The following is a 20,366-nucleotide window of genomic DNA, read 5'->3' as shown; positions in this document are numbered from 1 at the left end:
TTCGGTTTGCTTTCACACTGCAATACGAGGGGTCAGTGTTGGAAAACAAACAGTTTACTGGGGGTAACTTTATAATGGGACCCTATGGAGGCAGCCTTGAGTGTCTCGTGCTAGCAGACTGTGCGTTTTACTAAATTGTTCACACAACTTTAACACGACATACCGGTACATATATTATACATCAGACCCTTGAGCTACTTCTGCTCTCACTCAGAATATCAAAATATAAGCGATGTGATGTATAGTTTTAGGGATATTAACGTTTGTTTGACACAACTCATACTAGTTAACTGCTGCTGCCGTTCCGCATTTCTGGGTGTCCGTGATGTCACGCTGATTGGTTCTATTATGCGAGCAGACCAAAGGACTTTACATGACAAACCTGCATGGGCTGCATCACCCTATACTTCACATTGATTTGTTTGTGGATGGGCGTGCGTCTGACGTCGTTGTGAATGGGGGGCTTGTTGTGAATGTGGATTCATTTGTATTTTTGTGAATGGTTTTGTTGGTATCGAGGTAACATTATTTCCTTTGCCATTTGAAACAGCGTTTTGGAGGTTGACTCAGACCACATTGGAAATTGCAAAACTACCAAATCAGTCATACTGCCATCCAATCTCAAAAGCTGAACAAAGAATGCCAGGATGCCAGAGTTTAGAGAGTGCACCGTGTGAGCGTTCTCACTTGCATGGGGCGCATATTTTATACCAAACTCCATTCAGAAATCTGTCAGTTTAATGCTGCCTTCCTTGTCGGCAACGATACAAGCCTAATAGAACAATAAAGGGCTAATTATGATTTAGGAGAGACTGTTCAAACATACATTCAACATAAAACCAGCACGCATTTCCATAAAATATCCACCCTTAGCCGACTGCATTGCCTGTCATTCCCCCTGCCTGCCTGCGTTGTCGGAATTAATTAATTAACTAGTTTGGGTGGCATGCAGCATGCTCTCCCGTCCTCTCTCTCTCTCTCTCTCTCTCTCTCATCCTCTCTGAAAATAGCTAAGTGTCTTTATTTTTTTCATTTGACTTATTAGAACATCGTTGGACCATATTTCAATTACAAACTTGCTCTCCTCCTCTCGCAATGTGCTCCCGTGGCTCATTTTTCATGATCCCTCTCATAATAGCCTGGCAAAACTTTCTGTAATTGGTCCGAAAGTCAGAACTATCCGAAAAATGCTTTCACACTGCAAGCGAACCGCACCATGGTGCAGTTACTTTGAATCGGGCCGAGACCACCTCTTTTCCTCGGACCAAACAGCCTCGTTTGGTCCGGGGGAGGTTTCACACGATACGTGTCACTTTGGTTCGGATCAAATTTACTTTATGGATGTACCGATCCACATTTTTTTTGTTTCCGATTCCGATACCTGAATTTGGATATCTGCCGATATCGATATTATCCGATACCAGAGCTATTTTTTCTTGAATATACAGTACAAACAAACATTTGGAAGAAAATGTACAAGGCAAAGAAAGATAGCCTACTTGTTTGTTTCTGCACTATGTAGACATTGCTGCTTTTGGTAAGGAAAGTCTTTGAGATTATAACTTTAAATCAGGATTCTGAGAATAAAGTCAGAATTCTGAGATTAAAGTCAGAATTCCGAGTTACTGTCAGAATTTTGAGAAAAAAGTTAGTTTTGAGATTAAAGTCAAAATTCTCAGATTAAAGTCAGAATTATGGGGGGGGAAGAAGCATACTATGTGACATCACTGACGCCTACATTCCACTAGGTCCGTGTTCGGTCCGTCTGCGCTGCGGTACGGCATCGGAGCCGATACGTTTCCACTCTAATCATTGTGTCAACTCCCACCTACTCCGCTGCGTTGCGTGTCTACTCCGTCCCAGCTCCGACGATCCGGAGCTCTCCGAAAAAGATACACAAGGGTTCTATTTTTCACGGATGACGGAGCAAAGCGCAGCAAGTTGGGCGGAGCCAGGCATGAAATCAACAGGGCAGAGGTGTTTACAGCATTCAATATCAAGCCAGAGGACAAATATGTATGAGGAAAAGTTCATAATTGAAGTGGAAAACCACAAAATAATATATGACACAACACATCCTTTTTACAAGGACAACACCAAGCAAGTCCACCCCTCCTCTGCTCCTCCAGTTGGGAACAATGATCTTCTGCCTGTTTGTCGTTGTATTTATCCCACATACAAATTGTCTCGCTCGATTTTACAGTGATAACCTGTCGGTCTCGTCACTCTAGCTGTCTGGCGCAGCTGAGCCGTGACGTGCTCTACACGCAGCCAGTGAGTGTTGCCGCAGCACAGAGCACGGAGTAAAACCGGAGATCAGCCGCAAAGCAACGCAATGCAACCAGTGGAATGCCGGCGTGACGATTATCAATATCATAGTATCGATGGTGCACCGGAATTTGAATGTTGTGGGTCAGTAGATTTTTGCGACATCAAAGTAGGGTCACGAGCCAAAAAAGGTTGGGAACCCCTGGCGTATAGTGTGAACGGGGGCTAAGGCCTACAAAATAACCCTTCAGCCGGAGGCAGAACTCACCATCTTCGGCTGCTCTGAGTCCTCTCTGAACTTCCCTACAGCTGTGCAGCAGTCTCTGACGCAGGCAACTGTTGCCAAGAAACTAATCTTGAAAGAATGGAAATCCCCCTCTTCACCTTCTTTTCAAATATGGTTGACCTCGGTTATACGGATGATGAGATTTAGGTTCCTGAGGACCAACTCACTCAAAAGGTTCTCTGCCATCTGGGACCTGTTCCTGGCCTACCTTGATGAGGTTAGGGGTGACAGGTGACTCGCCCGGCTGGTTGCTCGTGGACCCCTGGTGTGGGATCCCTTTGACAATATCTCTTATAAGTACATAAGCATCTTAAGCGGCTTGTAGCACTACATTGTAATATTGAATGTTGATCATTTTTTATACTTTTTTTCCCTGTGTCTGAGCCAGTTTGTGTGTTTTGTTTGTGTTTTTGTTTGTGTACTGTTCAGGAAAATAATTTCTATTCATTTAAAATAAAAATACCTGTTTGTCTCAGCAACACACTCGCGAGATTTGGCAACATAAACTTATTTAAGCGGCCAGGGAGCGATTAGCTTTTTTTATGGAATATCTTAGCTTCAACTGTATTGAGTATTGAGCTAACAAGGGGTAGCTTTGTGTTTATATGTGTGGTTTGTGTGGAGTTTGGGAACTCACAATCTCTATTTCAAGTTAGCTTGCTAGGTCAGCATTTAACCCGCTTAAAGCCTGCTTGAAGAAGAAAACAAGTGGGCGGGGGGGGGGGGGGGGTGGGAGTAACGAGACTTAAGTTATCCTTTATTTATTTATCCCCGTGGGGAAATTCATCCTCTGCATTTGACCCATCCTCTACTAGGAACCTTCCTAGAACTAGGAGCAGTGGGCAGCCGCAGTGCAGCGCCCGGGGACCAACTCCAGTTCTTTTGCCAGTGCCTTGGTCAGGGGCACTGACAGGAGTATTAACCCTAACTTGGGGAGAGGTGACCATTTGCATTTAAGAGACTTGCTGCTACCAGTTGTTAGAATTGGCGCAGCCTGCGGTGACCCATCTATAGTAGGGCGGAAGTGACGTGTGCTTTCATGGAAACGACATGCTTCCGAGAAATCAGTGCAGCAACAATCAACACAAAATTTAATTTCCCAGTAGAGACCGACCGAATGATATACAGTATATCGGCATACCGATATATCGGCATACCGATATGGCCTCATTTGCCCCTCAAACGTCATATCTGTATCGGCTAAAATGTTTGCCGATATGAAAAAATATATACCGGTATACACAAAGCACACGTGTTGTTGGTGTGGTTTTAACCTAGTGTAATAATCACATAGGCTACTTTGTCCAGCAGAGCTCACGGCCCTTCTGCAGTCTGATCACCCTCATCTCATCAGTCTCAGATATCAGTCCTCTAGTCTGCACTCCCTCAGACAGCAAGTCCTCTAGTCTGCACTCCCTCAGACAGCAGAGATATCAGTCCTCTAGTCTGCACTCCCTCAGACAGCAGAGATATCAGTCCTCTAGTCTGCACTCCCTCAGACAGCATCAGTCCTCTAGTCTGCACTCCCTCAGACAGCAGTTAGTCCTCTAGTCTGCACTTCCTCAGACAGCAGTTGCAGGCAGCATCAGTCCTCTAGTCTGCACTCCCTCAGACAGCAGTTGCAGGCAGCCTGCTGCTTTCCTCCTCCTTGGTCTCGCGCTCACCAAAGCAGCATCGATCAGCTGAGTTTTTTTCCACATGTCACGGTCGGTAAGCTCAAGCTGCTGCTAACTAGTTCATGAAATAAATAACTGTTAAAGTCGAGCTGAACCCAAGAATGACTTTTCTTTTCTTTTAGTTCAAATACCTGGGTATGCAGTGCACCTATTTAATAATGTATGCAAAACAAATCACAACAATCTAATTTCTTTAGTTTTTCACACTTTTTCACATCAAAAGTTTGTTTTTAAAGATTTCATTGATAACAGTAATTTACAGTTTGCTGACGTCACCTTGTACTATCATATTTCTACCCCATTTCAACCAATCATATCACGAAATGCAGCTGTCAATCAAATTTCATTCATCAATTTCATTTCTGGATAATTTTCTCTTCCAAATGAAGTCGAAAATGGCGCCTATAGTGCCTGTCATCTGCCAGAATTCCTATCCCATAAACTAACTACTAACTTGGCCAGTTGTTAGAAACATGAACAAAAAAACAAAAAGTATAATCTCTAAGAATGCAAAGAAATGTAACTGGCTCATTAAAACGCATTCCAGGGATATCGTATCGTTACAGCAGCGATAATGGCGCGCGCATCTGAGAGCTTGGTTGTCAGGGGTTGCACCTCGGAGATTCCAGGCCGACGTGCTGCACTCTCCGCTCGGCAACACGAAGGCAGCTGGTTGCCTGCGGCTCGCTGAGCTCCGCTCCTCTCGTCAAAAGGCTCTTCCCGAGGGGAGCGCCGCAACACACTGAATCCCACTCGATTTGGAGGCGGAACACGCCAGGATTGGCCAAAGCCCAATCCAGTCTCCAGAATTGTCAAATAAAATCATCGACATGATACTATGACCCGCCTCTCAACCTGTCATCTTAGACAAACTATGTTTTCAGTCTCAAATGGACTCATTATGCACGTGACGAAACAGGTTCAGTTCGACTTTAACGTTACTGCCACTGGAAACGTTAATAGACAATCGCCGGCCGCATCTCATTGCCCCTTTCAGTTTCAACTCAAAAAGTTTCCCCCGTGCCTCTGACTAAACGAGTCGCCTTTTTAATGCTTCAGTTCACTAATCACCACAATCGCCAATTTTGTCTCAGTAACACATTACAACGTGAGTGACGTTAGCAGAATGAAGGGCACAGTTCATGTTTTAGGTCGCTTTCACATATACGCTTTTGGACTCGGTGCGATTCGGGGGGGTGAAGTTACAACATTGTTGCAATTTTCATTTGGTCCGGTTCGCTTTCACACAGCAATTTGTCAAGCGCACCAAACTTTCTGAACAATGTCACGTGGTCGAAACATTCACTTGTCTATTGGACAGAATAGAGAAGGGAAATCTCTCGCTCTTCAGCAGGCTTCTTGCCTGGCTGAGGGCTGACTGAACAACACAAGTGAATCCGCAAAACACAAACCATGGAGCAACACCACCTGCGATATTGGGATTTCTGGTTTTACTTTGGTGTTACTATCAAATACATTGAAGGAGGAAATCTCTTGCGCTTCAGCTACCCCACAGAGGGAGGTCGGTGCTTCTCAGAACAGGAGGATATCACAGCAAAGGAAGAATCTGGACTATCAAATACATATTTGACAAGAATGTGCCCAATATGAGCAGCAGATCAGGCAGCAAGCTGTTGAACATTTCATTCTGCAGATGAGACGAGTAACCTACGTACCGAAGGAGATAGGCAAGCCAGCTTGAGAAATTATGTGTTGTTGTTATGACGACGTACGTCACGACGTGGCGGGCTGTACCTTTGCATAGTCATATCGGTGCAAAATCTGTGCACAATCCACATAGAAAAAGGTCTGTTTTCATTCCAGCTCAAACATTCACTATCGGCCGCCATATCGGTTATCAGTGATTTTCCTCCTCTCTAAAATCGGTAATCGGTATCGGTCAGAAAAATCCTTATCGGTCGGTCTCTAGTTCCCAGTAGCTGCTTTAATATCTAACTGGTAACTTCAGTTTGAAAATGTGATCCAACCTTGCATGTTAGTAACCTGACGCAGAATCCAGCTGGCTTGCAAGGTTAGCATGTTAGCGGCTGTCTTCACTTTTTGAGAACACTGATGATTTGCGAGTGACCTCTGACCCATGACCCCTCCTCTGAGAGTTAAAATAGCGTCATGACTCATCGGAGCACTCGTGAATCACGGAGGTGAGAAATCGTGATAACCAGCGGATCTCTACCTAATAGAAGGCTATCCCATACGACTAGAAATACCCAGAGCAAAGGCATGCATGTAAGTTCCCTGATGAGTAAACGACATGTCAATCCTTTGTACACCTCCAAGTCTTAATCTAGGACCTCTATCCCCTCCTCCCTGAGCATTGGGTAGGCATTCTACCGATACAGGTGGCCCGATGGCACTTTTCCCCTCCAGGGTGAAAGCATTTACTAACCTAGATAGTAGAATTACCCAGTACATATTTTGTGAACGAGCTGAGGCCCGAGATCATTCTGTCCTTTCTACATGCATGGAGGAGGCTATTTGCTTAACCCAAAATCATGCCTCTTACCTTATAGGATTTGTGGACCCTTCTCAAAAATGTTTTGAAAAAGAAAAATAAATAAATAAAAATCCAGGGGTGTGTTACTAGGTTTTATGTATACCAAACCATTATTGTCCAATATACATCCTCTTGGTAAACATCCCCATTGGCTTAAAATGATATTCCAGTCTCTACGGGGCACTCTCATAAAGCAAATAGTGATTCAGTCCTCTGAACAACGAGAGGGCTCTTTGAATGATAGATCAATTCTTTTGACCGAGTATTGCTCGTTGAGAGAGATAATTCAGTTCCTTTTGACCGAGTATTGCTCGTTGAAAGAGGATTTTTCTTTTTAACCAACGAGTATGGCTCGTTGAAAGAGAATTCAGTTCTTTTTGACAGAGTATGGCTCGTTGAAAGAGAATTCAGTTCTTTTTGAACAAGTATTGCTCGTTGAATGAGGATTTAGTTCCTTGTGAATGAGTATTGCTCGTTGAAAGAGGATTCGTTTGAACGAGTATTGCTCGTTGAATGAGGATTCAGTTCTTTTGAACGAGTATGGCTCGTTGAGAGAGGATTCAGTTCCTTTTGAACGAGTATTGCTTGTTGAAAAAGGATTCAGTTCCTTGTGAACGAGTATTGCTCATTGAAAGATGATTCAGGTCCTTGTGAACGAGTATTGCTCGTTGAGAGAGTATTCAGTTCTTTTTGAGCAAGGAGTAATGCTCGTTGATTTGCTCGTTGAATTGCTCGTTCAGTTCTTTTTGATGATCAGTTTCTCTGTTTGAGAAAACTGAATGGTTTCCCCTATGGAAATAATCTGTTTCTCTATCAAGAAACTGAATGAGTTTTCTTTTAGTTTTCCTATAGAAATAATTGGTTTCTCTATCGAGAAACGGAATGTTTTTCTTTTTCTTTTCTTATAGAAATAATCCGTTTCTCTATCGAGAAACTAAATTATTTTTCTTTTTCTTTTCCTATAGAAGTAATCTGTTTCTCTATCGAGAAACAACGGGGCGTCCCGTTTGGCTCAAGTTCTACGATAACGGAGGCAGGAGAGCGATAACCCTTGAGATGTGTGCAGTTCAATTCTAATCAGCCCCTGATATCACACTGATGTCTCACACTATCCCATCTTTAAACATTTCACATGTAATATACATCCAATTTTGAGATTACATTTACCACACTTTAAAAGCAATGTCACATCTTCACTACCCTCAGTCAGTACATTATGCTTTTTCAACTTTCCATGATGTTTCATCATGCTACTGATAAATCCTTCATTTGTCAACACAATGCATTTCAATCATATAATTCAATCCGTGCTCTTTATGTGACATATGGCTATAACATGGTGACTTCAGTGCACACAGAATATATATATAAAAAAAAGTAGGTGAATAGCATTTTAATTTAAGTCTCCTCTCCTCCAGTCAGCCTTGCCCCCTTTGCTGCAGCTGGTTGAGCAAAAGTTCATCCTATGGTCACTCCTTGCAACAACACACACCAGCACCAGTTGCTGCCAGCAGCTTCCTGCATAGAAGCAGCATTCCTGCCTCGGTCTCTTGGCGTGCAAGTCGAGGCCTTTGCTGCTTGTCTAACCTGTAGGCTGAGTCGCCTTATTATTTCCTCTTCCCAGTGCTTAAATTATCTGCTCATGGAGTCAGGCTTCTGCTCATGGAGTCAGGCTGAGGTTCCGCTTTTTGTAGTGTACTTGAACAGTGGAAATGTATTTTTAAAATGTGTCCATGTATCAGTGGAAGAAGGAATCAGTAGCCGCTTTCACACCGTCCTTGAAAGCCGCAAAATGCACGGAAAATAGGATCCACGCCTCCCATGTGAAAGTTGTGGACGCGGGTTGGTGGGTAATTGTTGTACACCTTTCGTTCCGCCAGTGGACCTAGTCACAGCGCCGGGTTACCCTGCAACCCGCCTCCACCTGAAAGCGTAGGAGCGGCAAGCCGGAACGGTGCCAATGGTCAGCTCATTCATAAAAAAAATACAGGGCTAAACCACCTCATGCAGCAAGAAAGGCGAGAGTAAAAAAAGAAGCGGCCAGGAGGAATGCTCCGTGCCTAGTAAGTAGGTTAGGCTTTATGCTCAAACGATGTTGACAAGTAGGTAAAATTAATGGATATAATAATAAGCTTCAGAGGACTATTATAGCTGTCTTTGGCGAGTTGGTCTGAGGATATTCCCTCTGGAAACCAGCTCCAGAACTGCAATCTGTCTAGCTAGCCAGTTGTGCATTCCCTTACAAAAACTACTAACGTTATAGTAGTCATGTGGATTTATAGCCTATACTATTCCCCCGACGAACGACTGCAGCTGTTTGATATGCGGGCGTCGTCTTTCAGAACGGACGCTAATTAGTTGATTTTCATGGGAATAATTTGCTTTACAAAAAACTGGAACCAAAAGATAAGAATTAGCCTTGTACCTAATAAGCTACATGGTGCATCTGTGATCCATAAAGTCGATCAGATGAATATTGAAAGCCTTGTTACCATGCTGCATGTGGACAACACTTTCGTGTTTTATCAGTTTGATCCTTAACGACCGCAGCTGCATGTCGTTGGCTAGCATACATCGGTGATGTTTGGTTGTTGAATGAATTAGTTTATCATACAGTAGCCTAGGCTACGCTAACCTATGAAAATATTAATTTGGGCTAGGAGGAGCTGGGTGGAAATGCCTCTGCTCGCCTTTCAATCTGGGAGCGGTGGCTGTCACCTGAAAGCACACCCCAGGACGGGAATGTGGCGGTGCTGCTTGGCTGTGTGTGAAAGCAATTTCTGTGGTGAGGCTGCCAGCTTTGCGGGCCTTCTGAACTGCAATTTTGCACGATCTGTGTGTGAAAGCGGCTAGTATCTCCTCTCTAAAGTTTGGTGCCATGCTAAAAATCATTTAGCCTAGTCTTAGATATTGGTGTGCCTGTGTGTTGTAGTTCACCAAACCACTCTGAAATAACCCCTTTACTGCTTCTAACATTTTTTGTCTGCAACTCCAGGACAGTTATGGGACATTTAAGTGAGAAGGGAGGCTTTTTCTCCCCACATATTGGAGACTGTACAGCAAGCCGTGTGAAATAGAACCGAACACAAGCAAGACATTATAATACAGTCACATTACCCTTGTAGAGAAATCAATTGAAACCAGAAACATTGGGGTTTGTGCCCTAGTTGTTGCTCAGGAGCACCATTGTTTACTTCTCATATTTCCTAGGTTGAAGAGAACAGGGATTTGAACAGGTGCCACCGCAGAAAACCAAAGCAACAAGGCATTTAATGTGGTCTGGCATCGCTGACCGGGTCACAAAGGCAACACCCACTGAAGTCTGGTTGTCTCTCGTTTTCAGGGCATAGAGCAGTTGAAAAAGGAAGAGAGAAGATGGGCTAAAAAAACTAAGTGGATGAACATGAGGGCGGTATTTGGACACCCTTTCTCCGTATTGTGGTTTAGCCCTTTCTCCACCCCTGACCATGGCAAGGCTGAGACCTACCAGTATGTGGTGTGAGGGAAGCAGCCAAACTGAGACCACGCCCCTCCGGCCCGGCCCAGCCCCACTGAGCTCTGCGAGGCGGTCCCCTCTGCTCCCAATGCTGAACATGATTGTACTGTAACTCCCACACTAACCATGGACAGCTTTTCATCTGCTTTTTTGTGTTGCCAAGAGAGTGTGCTCTACTTTTATTTTGCTTTTGCCTTTAATGAGCCGAGTTGCAGAGAAAAATAAACTATTTCAGCCTGTGAAATCCTGTTTGCAAAACACTCTGTGATTAATGTGTGTGTTTTTCTGATTTATCTTTTCTGTTTCTGAATAGAAGCCTTCTCTTGTCTTGTGTTTACTCTTGCTTTTCCTGAAGCTTTCCACTCGTCAGTCAGACGCTGGTCTGTAGGATGTTCCAGACATGAGCAAAATCAACATTTTCATATCAAGTATTAAAATGTGGTGCTTTCAGCCTACCTTTACAGGCTCACATGTAACTGACGTTACCACATGCAAGGCCAAAAACATTGCTGCAAATTCCTCAATATTTCAAACTAAATGATTGCCTTCAGTTTGCTCAAGTCTGGAAAAGTATCTCTGATTCCTGTCTGATACATGCTTGACACGAACAAAGCCATTGTTGGAGGGAAGAGATTTGTTAGAAATTAAGCCAGGATGTTATTTTTGTTTGTGTCACCAAGCAGAATGAATCGAACTTGCTTTGGTCGTGACAAGTCTTACATTCTTACAATCAACACATTCATGTAATTGCTCAATGTGCAAATGAAATCAAGTGTTCAATCAAGTGCAAACAAGGTTGATTGTACTTAGCGAAGCTCTTAACAAAAAGGAAAAGAGGATGTATATATACAGTATATATATATATATATATATATATATATATATATATATATACATATATATACATATATATATACTGTGTGTATATACCGGTATATATATATATATTAGGGGTGTCAAAAATAATCGATTATAAGATTCATCGCGATGCGGACGTGCACGATTCTGCATCGATTCACAAATGTCAAAAATCGATGATAAAAAAAAATATATATAATCAAATAAAATATAATGGAAGTACATGCAGTTGTTTATTTTAATTATGGATCATAATACAATGCAATTCCAAATGCACTTTTATTTTAAAAGTAGCCACACAGTGAGAAAAAAGAAAGTGAGAAAAAATAAATCATGTATTACGGAAAAAAGTGATGCATCGATTTAAGATGCATCGAGATGCATCGATAATCGTACTCGAATCGAATCGTAGCCCTCTGAATCGTAATCGAATCGTGAGGCCAGTGAAGATTCACAGCCCTAATATATATATATATATATATATATATATATATATATATATATATATATATATATATATATATACACCTGGTTTCAAAGGAAGCTCTGGCCTCCCACAGTAGCACGATCACCATCTGTTTCTGCATGAACACTTGCCACTGAAGCAGCCCCTTGTGTTCTACAGACCAATGATTAGCCATGGCGGTGTGTGGTGTTTTGATGTTGTCAACTTGTGCCAAATTTAGCCTTTGAAAATACACATTGTCTTTGGAAAGGTTTGACATGAAATTCAACAAGGACACGCTTCTGTGTGAAAATGGTCTTTGCTGGAGAAGGTATACCAATCTGTGTGACTGTGAGTCAAAGGGAACCAGCATAATAATAAATGTACAAATCTGCCTGGCATCCAATTCTTAATGCAGCAGCAGGATAGTAGCTGGACTGTGTCTGCACTATAACAAAACATGAAGCATTTAACAAACTATTAACAAACTCAACTGTCACCATTCACTTTGCATAACTGCTATTACTACATGGCTGATTTGATTTGCACTTTGTATCTATCCTTTATGTTTAAGATTTGATCCTGTGTGAACTGCTCTCTGTTCTACAGTGTGCATTTTTTTATCCTCCTCTTTGTTTACATGATATCGTATGTATCCTTTGTTATCTGAATGCATGGTACAGTACAGATGAAGGCTAGCATAGTATTGTAGATGAAACACTGCTGGTATGATGCTGACAAGTCCTGCTGGTGAGAGTGATGTTGAAGATGTTTTTTTTAACAGAAATTTTAAGTCTTTCTAAATATTCTGAAAGTATTTCAGCACATGCGCAGAGAGAATAAATACTTCTCGGTTGCAAAGCCACTTTTTTCTGTTTGTGTGTTTTCGTTTCTGAGGTGTATTTTTTTCCACTTTGTGGAGGGGGCTGAGATATGATTTCACGATTATACTCAAAAAACATTATTTTTTGTTTCTCCTGACGTATTATTATGGTATGTTGAATCTGTTCGGTTAAAGAGGTTACCCAGTCTTATACTTTTCCTACATACAATCCTTTCATTGTTCCCATGTGTCTGTCACATCCTTCATTGTCAATTTTCAATCTCCCCTTCTTTCATTCTACTGCCATCATACTGTCTGGAATCTGTCTCTCTCCAATGCAACGTCTTCTCGACTTTCATGCATTTACTTTGGTTGGTTAGTGTGCCAATAGCTTCTGAAGCAGACAACCCTTTAAATCTTGACGCAGGTAAGCTTGCAACAGGTAGAGCCGTTCCATCAAGCTTAACACATCACGCATGCAGCTTTGAATCAGAAGGCCCAAGTTAGTCGGCACGGACTCTTTCCTTTTCCTTTGTTTTGCTTTCATGGATCCAACCAAATGTTAATAACTGAATGAGTGAGCTAACGGCATGATGCATGCACCGTTTTTTTGAGCATTCGCTCGCTGTTCACTCATCCAAAGGTGCATGTGACAGCTATTGTGTCATTTTGTACCGTATTTTGTTCAAATTTGGGTGAGTTTCTTGGAAAACAAATGAATCATCGCTAACAAAAAAAAGGCATTTTAAATTAACAAAGGCTTCTAGACTTAATTTGTGTCTGAGCGTCTGGCCCAAAAATGAGCAAAATAATCATGTGTTAGTTTTAGTATCATCGTCAATATTGTTATAGTGTGGTCATTGCATGTGGATGACTGACATCCCAGCTCCATTCCTTTCACCTCAGACCCTCACTGTCTTGTCTTCCCCAGGGAATTGAGCGTCTGAAGGGGGAGACGGGGAAGTGGGCCAAGGTGCCGTGTTGGGAGGCCATGCAGACGGCGTTCGGCGGCCCATTCTCCCTGTCGTGGTGCAGCCCCTTCACCGGGCTCAGCTGCAGGAGGAGCCCTCCAGACCACGTCATGGTCCCGCAGGGGGAGATCATCGAGGAGGACGTCATCGAGATACCGCTCACCTAGCAGCACTGCAGTCAGGAAGACATTTTGTCAGAGCGGCCGCGCTTTCCAATTTGAACCCTTCGTGGTGCATGTCAGACCTTATCAGGGCTGCATAAATATGGAGAAACAACTTGGCATTTTCCCTTATCCCCCCATGACAGTATCAGATGTTTGCCACGTCTGTTTTTCTCTTCCCATGTAAATCCAGCCTTTTTCAATTTGTACAAGGCAATGAATTTTTATTTTAAGATATCCTTTAGCGACTACACTTTTTGTAATTGTAATGTCATTGTAGACTCTTAAGTAGGAGGGAAACTAATAATCCCATGTGGAAATCAATTCATGCTTTATTAGATTTACTTAACTCATTCTCCGCCAGTTTTTCAGAAAAAGTCACGAGCCACCGCCAGGGTTTTTGATAATTTTCATTAATTTTCCAAGACCCAAAGAATATTTTCTTCTGACTACGTAAAGACTGAATATTCCAAAAGAAAGAAGAGAGCCTCGACTTTCGTATGGAAAAAAAGTTTGATTCTACCTTCATCTGTTCTTTAGTTATCGACACCTGAATGTAGGTCGTTTTCACCAAAAACAGCAGTCTCTGACCAGAAAGTGGAGGAAAAGGCATTTTTGTAAATTAAGTCATTTTCACGGCTCCTGACCCGAATAAATGCCTTTGATGGCGGATACTGGCGGTGTTATACTCGACTATGAACCCCATAATGATTTTGTTTCCCCTTACGGTCAAACTCACACAGCTTTTACCGTAACACCGGTGTGAGAAAGAGATTCACCCCGCTATGAGAGGGGGAAGCCCGGGTCGCACGTTCGTCTTGCACGGGGGGCGACTGGTTGTCTGTGTAGGCTACTGTATGTCAGGAGCAATCTACCGGCTCAAATTTACACGCCGTCAAGATTTTAGGAACTGGATTACTATTTCCTGGGGACAAGTGACTTGTGGAAATGTTGCGTGGTGCTTGGTGAAAACAAAATCCTTCACGTTTGAGTGACAGGCTGCCCCCCCACTGTAATGGAGTCCAATCCCGTATCGATAAAAGCTGCTGGACCAGCGTTTGAGCCATGTCATGGAGCTGTGTTATGGACCTTTTCTGATTGCTTTTTTCTGCTTCCTGGTTTTGTTAGACAATCGTGGTCGATCCTGTACACCTTTAGACGTGCTATACTATTTCACAAGGTGAGTAAGAGAGCCATCTATCACATGACGGTGAAAACACTTATTGCCGTCCGATGACATCAATGGCGGGGAAGCGTTGTCTCTTAAACGATGTTCCATGACGCCAATGGCGGAGAATGAGTTAATGAAGGACTTGACAGAGAATCTGGAGGTGCTGCCAAGCCATTTTTCCTCAGATTGGGTCATATCAGGTCTCTGTATAGATTGGGTCAGATAGGTCTGTACAGATTGCTCCCGTTGCTGGAACCAAAATTTGTCAAGGAGGCGAAGAGGATTTGAAAGGGGCCTGTTAAGCTATCTCAGGAGAACACCACTAACAGTGACACTAATCTGGCACTGGAGCATGAGCCACTCTCAACCACTATGCAGTAGTGCTCTGCATGCCTCTTTGTGTGGATTTTAATCCAGTTTCATTCACTCACTGTGTGCCTTAACAACATTGAGTTTTATTTTATTATTTTAAGCATGGCATTTACAAGTGAAGTAAGTTACCATGGGGGGTGTCTATATGTTTAAAATCTGCTTATCTGCCTAATTCTGATTTCTGTCTTACATTGCCATTTTCATCTGTACCACTCTAGAGCCCATTTAGGAAATGAACAGTATTTGACGTTGTGGAGGAGAGTATTATGTAAGAAAGGGCTTTTAACTGCGAAATGGATGCTGGATAGCATGGGACCACTCATGTTTTGTCATGTTTACATCATTTTAATAAAACGGGTTTTATCATGTCCTGGATTTTATTTGAAGGTTCTAAAATGTGGACATAAATAGTTGAGTATTTTCCTATACACTGGGGCCTCATTAGGAATAATCATTTAGGAAACAGCAAATTAACTTTTTTCCACCAAATGCATCTGTGCAGTTACACAGTTTAGTGGATATTTACAGTAAAATATTCAGAGCATGAAACTAAGATCTCGATTGAGTTTTACACAGATTTGGTCAGTGTGATAGAGCTGGTAAGACATCCTAACTGTACAACATGACAAGTTAGTTATTGCATAGAGTGCCTGGTTTCAATATAATGGTGTACATGTCCATGTCCAACAAGGGTCCTGATACATTCATATACAAGTCCCTATAACAGTTTTGTGAAATCACATCTATTTTACATTCATACTTGAGTGAAACGGCATTCAGTTCCGTTAATCCGGTTTCTGATACACTGGACAGCAAAGAGTGAGTTGGGAAAGACCTTCACCTTTTTCCTGGACATACATCCATGATTCTCAGCGCCAGTGTGCCATGAGCAGGAATTACTGACTTCCCATCAGGATTTTTCAGAATAAAAGCTGTCATTAAAAATCGATAAAATAATTGAAGTGATGTCACACAAATTGAATAAATACACATGCAAACTACACTCTAAATCAAATGCATGTAAAATTCACTCTTGTTGATATTTGAAAAAACACATTTTACAGCCTAGAGCCACACAGAGTCCGAACAGTAAAATAAGCCCATTTTGAAATATTGTTCAGAAATTCACATTTTAATGCGTTGGGGCAAATTCAATGCAGTCATGTACATCAGTAGTCCCTCTATCAGGCCTAACTAATGGCTAACCCAAATATGTGTAAATTCACTCGAATAAATACATTTTACCGCCTACGGCTACACAGAGTCCAACCAGTAAAATGAGCTCATTTTGAAATATTGTTAAAAAATTCTAATGTTAATGCATTGGGGAAAACTCAATGCAGTTGTGTACATCAGTAGTCCCTCTATCATGCCTAACTAGTGCCTAACCCAAATAGATGTAAAATTCACTCTTGTTGATATTCGAAAAAACACATTTTACAGCCTACGGCCACACAGTCTGAACAGTAAGATAAGACCATTTTGAATGTATTCTCAGTGGTAGCCGGTTGTCGACTTCCTGTTTAAATTTTTCACTAGCAAGGAGGTGCGCGCCACTGTCAAAGAGTGGGAACGTATGACTTCTTTCATCCGAAATGGCTAAAATAGTAAAGTTGTGTGGTTGCATAGCGGCGATATTTTACAAAAACAGCTCGAAGGTCCTGGGTTCGATTCTCACCTGGGACGCTGTGGGCGCTGGAGTTGTGACCCCCCCATATCTTCAGTGCCTACTGCCCAGGTGGGCTATCTTGTCGAAAGGGCCTTTTTTTTTTCTTTTCTTTTTTTGATTTTTCATCCCATTTTTATCCCCCATTAGTGCTAATCCAATTTATTTATCCTGGTTGCTACTCCACCCTCTGCCCATCTGGGGAGAGCCGAAACTGGCTCCATGCTTCCTCCGAGACATGGGCAGTTAGCCAGCCGCTTCTTTTCACCTGACAGAGGAAGCTTCACCGGTAGGACATAGCACGTGGGAGGTTCACGCTATTCCAACCAGTTCCCCTCCCTCTGAACAGGCGCCCTTAACGACCAGAGGAGGAACCACATTAGCAACCATGATATTGCATGTTTTTGTGAAGGGGGTTTCTATATGAAGGAAACCCCCGGGAGGCACGGGGAGAACATGCAAACTTCACACAGAAAGGCCCTTTTGACGACCCCACCCGGGCGGTGGGCACTCGAGGACATGCGGACGGGCACGCATTCCTTCAGCGTTCACAGCATCCCAGGTGGTAATCGAACCCAGGACCTTCGAGCTGTGAGGCGACAGCGCTTACCACTGCATCACCGTACCCCCCCGAAAGGGCCTTTCTGTGTGGAGTTTGCATGTTCTCCCCGTACCCCCCAGGGGGTTCCTCCGTACATAACCCCCCACTAAAAACATGCAGAAGATCGTCATCCGACCAGTGTCGACAACATCTGAAGTTGGTCCAATGATGGTCCAATGAAGGTCCCCGGGCGCTGGAAAGAAATAGCGACCACTGCTCCTGGCCTGCCCCCTGGAAGAAAGGACAAGCCTGGATGGGTCAAATGCAGAGGACATATTTCACCGGCCACCGTCAGCATGAGCGTGTGTAGTGGCCGCATGCATGTGTTGTAGTGTGTTCGTGTGACAATAAAGAAGGGCTGCCGTCTGAAATCGTGTTTTTTAATCGTGAATGTCAATTCACTGGTACGGCCTTATTTTAGCCGAATTGCTAAAAAATTGTATGTGGTTGCATAGCGGCTGCTTTTATTTTCAAAGGCTAAACATCCAAACCAGAACTCTTATTATACATTATTTGGTCATTGAAAGGAGCTTTAGCGGGCTCTCTCTTTCAAGATTCAAGATATTGTCACCCGTTGTACAATTATGCACGTGTGAAATTATTGTGCTGGGGGGCTCCATTACAAGACATAGGTAGGTACAAAAGTCACAACAATTATTATGATTATTTTCAGTCTCTTTCGCTATGAACGGTCCTGGGCGGAAACAGGCAACCGGCAGCTGGAAACAGGGAGGGAGGGTGTCATGGAAGTGCCCACTGTCTCACCATGAAACTGGTGAATATGACAGGAATATGGCAGATACAAACCAGTACTGTAGTACCATCCAGCCATTAGTCCTATGCAACAGTCAAATGTGATGAGCTGAAGCTACATTCCATCAATCCTCCTTGCCCTCCTCCAGTGGGAGGCTCTGGGGTGAGGATCCGTGGAGCACCAGCAGCCCAGACAGAGTGATAGAGATGCCCACCCACCACAGAGCTGCGTGGGTCTCTCCGAAAATCACCCTCCCCAGGATCGCCTGGACGCACACAGGGAGGATACATACTGTCAAATCAAGGGCAGATGCCAAGGAACACTAAATATAATGGGACCTTTAAAGTTGTGCTAGGTCCCTGTGAGAGAGAGCTTACAGAGCAGATGAAGTTGGAGGCGGTGGTGGTGACGGTGACTCTGGCTGAAGAGGAGGAGAGGCGGAGAGCCTTGGAGAACAAGGTCCACATCACAGCGTTACAGGTGAACAGCAGGCCTCCACACACCAGGCGCAAGGGGACGTGCAGCTGGAGACACACACAGTACAGTGGCGTAGGGTAGTCATGAGGGGCCCCAGTGCAAGCAATTTTGATGGGGCCCTACTACATGCTAGTTACGAAGTACAGACACGCAAGCACACACACAAGGCATTAGGCTATATATTTTACCAACGTGTTGGATTTTACAGTTGAATGAGTTATTTAGGCTATAGAGATCAACAGGCACGTGACTTTCCGTGATGTAATTTGCCCTGGAAGTAAGTTCCACGCCCATTTTCTCCATAGACCATTTTCTCCGTTATTTTTTGTTCCCGCTTAAACCGAATGTTTTATGGTCACTCAAGATTCTCTGGAAGACTTGTTGGCTTGGTTCGAGCTTTAAAACTTGTTATATTTGGATTTATCTAAATGTCTATGGAGAAAATGGACGTGGAACTTACTTCCGGGGCAAATTACGTCACGAAAAGTAGTGTTCCTGTTGAGCTCTATTGTATGGGGAAAATAGATGGGTCATAGAGCAAGCTATCAGAACCATGGATAGCGCTCTGACACCTGGTAACAGACAGTCCAAGTATTTAAGCAGCACCTGAGAGGGAGCGGTCTCTTTCAATGTGGTTCTGAAATGACTACTGACTTTAACATGTTGAGGAATGTTGATTTTATGTAATAACTTAAGCATATCATTTTGTTATAGATTGCTACTGACTATTTAACAAAAATATAATATATATTGCAAATGGCACCACTTTAGATCTAATGTGTGTTCTTAACACAGGCGTGTATTTCTGCGGTGGCATTTTGAGTCATTTGCAAGGGCCCGTTCTCTGCCCAATATAGAGAGCCTGCTCTGTAAAGGGGCCCCAGTGCAACCGCACTGCCTGCACTGTCTATACCTACACCCTTGCACACAGAGCATTCACCTTATGTAGCCCCGCCCACTTGACCCATTGTGTCACAACTTCCTGTTCAAAACGCTGGCTGTTTTACCTGCTCAAACTAGTCCGACTCACCTGGTCAAACCTAGTTTGACTCACATATGTGTCAGACTAGGTTTATGAGTCACAGGAAGTGTAAACACAATCAGAACTTCCGATTGTGGTAAAAAAACAACAACAACTTATGATTGTGTTTACACTTCCTGTTAGTCTTTCAAGCCAGACTGTCTCTTCTACACTAGCAATCTTGTGTGCTCGATACCTAGGCTCGCCCGCCCGTCCACTGCGCGTCACATATGCCTGCTCAGTGAATGGAGATGTCGGAACTCTTCTGCTCTGGTCTCACCCAGTCACAGGTAGTAGCTCCACTGTCTCCCCCGGTCCACAGGCTGCTCGTCCCGGACTCACACATGTGTCTCAGGTAATCTGCACCGAGCGACAGCTTGGCGGAGGAGGAGGCCACGGCGCCCAGAAAGCCCGCCAACAAGGCGTACAAACACCCTGAAATCATGTCCGAAGCGGGCGAAGCACAGTTTCCCTCTCAGTGGCAAGAACCCATATCCACAATCCCAGAGATATACATCAATGAGATGCCCACTGATAGTGTTGTCACAAAAAAGTGTGCTTTCCGGTAAGAAGTTTCAAAATAAAACTGATCTACAAAGTACCAGGCCAAAAATTAAAATAATACATATAAAGTAGCTGCCAGACAGCTTTGAAGGATACCTGCTATATTGACTGTGCTGCCATTTCAGTGTTATCCCCGGTACATTAAAACAAATCGACAAATTAAATTTATTTTTTTGGACGGCAAAAACACATTTTCCGGTGACGTGCATAAACGATGACGTTGAGTCTGACCACGTGCGCC

General features: G+C 43.3%; 2 protein-coding genes across 3 annotated transcripts in view; one reads left to right on the top strand and one right to left on the bottom strand.

Annotated features, from left to right (window-relative positions):
* The window catches only part of LOC310784907 (palmitoyltransferase ZDHHC3-like), a 34,769-nt gene extending 19,371 nt beyond the window's left edge, over positions 1-15,398 (top strand). Inside the window, exon 7 of one of the 2 annotated variants that reach the window (XM_083645937.1) lies at positions 13,299-15,398. In XM_083645937.1, the coding sequence (XP_083502063.1) occupies positions 13,299-13,505 (207 nt within the window). In that variant the 3' untranslated portion in view covers positions 13,506-15,398. Of the gene's footprint in view, positions 1-10,088; positions 10,486-13,298 lie in introns of those variants that run through there. The other variant, XM_083645938.1, reaches the window with a different exon arrangement.
* Positions 15,399-16,151: 753 nt separating this feature from the next.
* LOC310775538 (transmembrane protein 42-like) lies at positions 16,152-20,006 on the bottom strand (the record flags this gene model as incomplete). The annotated part of the gene is made up of 3 exons (XM_083635705.1): positions 16,152-18,328; positions 18,441-18,587; positions 19,842-20,006. 3 exons carry the CDS (start codon positions 20,004-20,006, stop codon positions 18,188-18,190), a joined length of 453 nt encoding a protein of 150 aa, XP_083491831.1. The 3' UTR covers positions 16,152-18,187.
* Between the last annotated feature and the right edge of the window lie 360 nt (positions 20,007-20,366).

Source organism: Poromitra crassiceps (genome assembly GCF_964638095.1).
Source record: "Poromitra crassiceps genome assembly, chromosome: 1".
Lineage (NCBI taxonomy): Eukaryota > Metazoa > Chordata > Actinopteri > Beryciformes > Melamphaidae > Poromitra > Poromitra crassiceps.
This window is presented reverse-complemented; position numbering and strand designations above follow the sequence as displayed.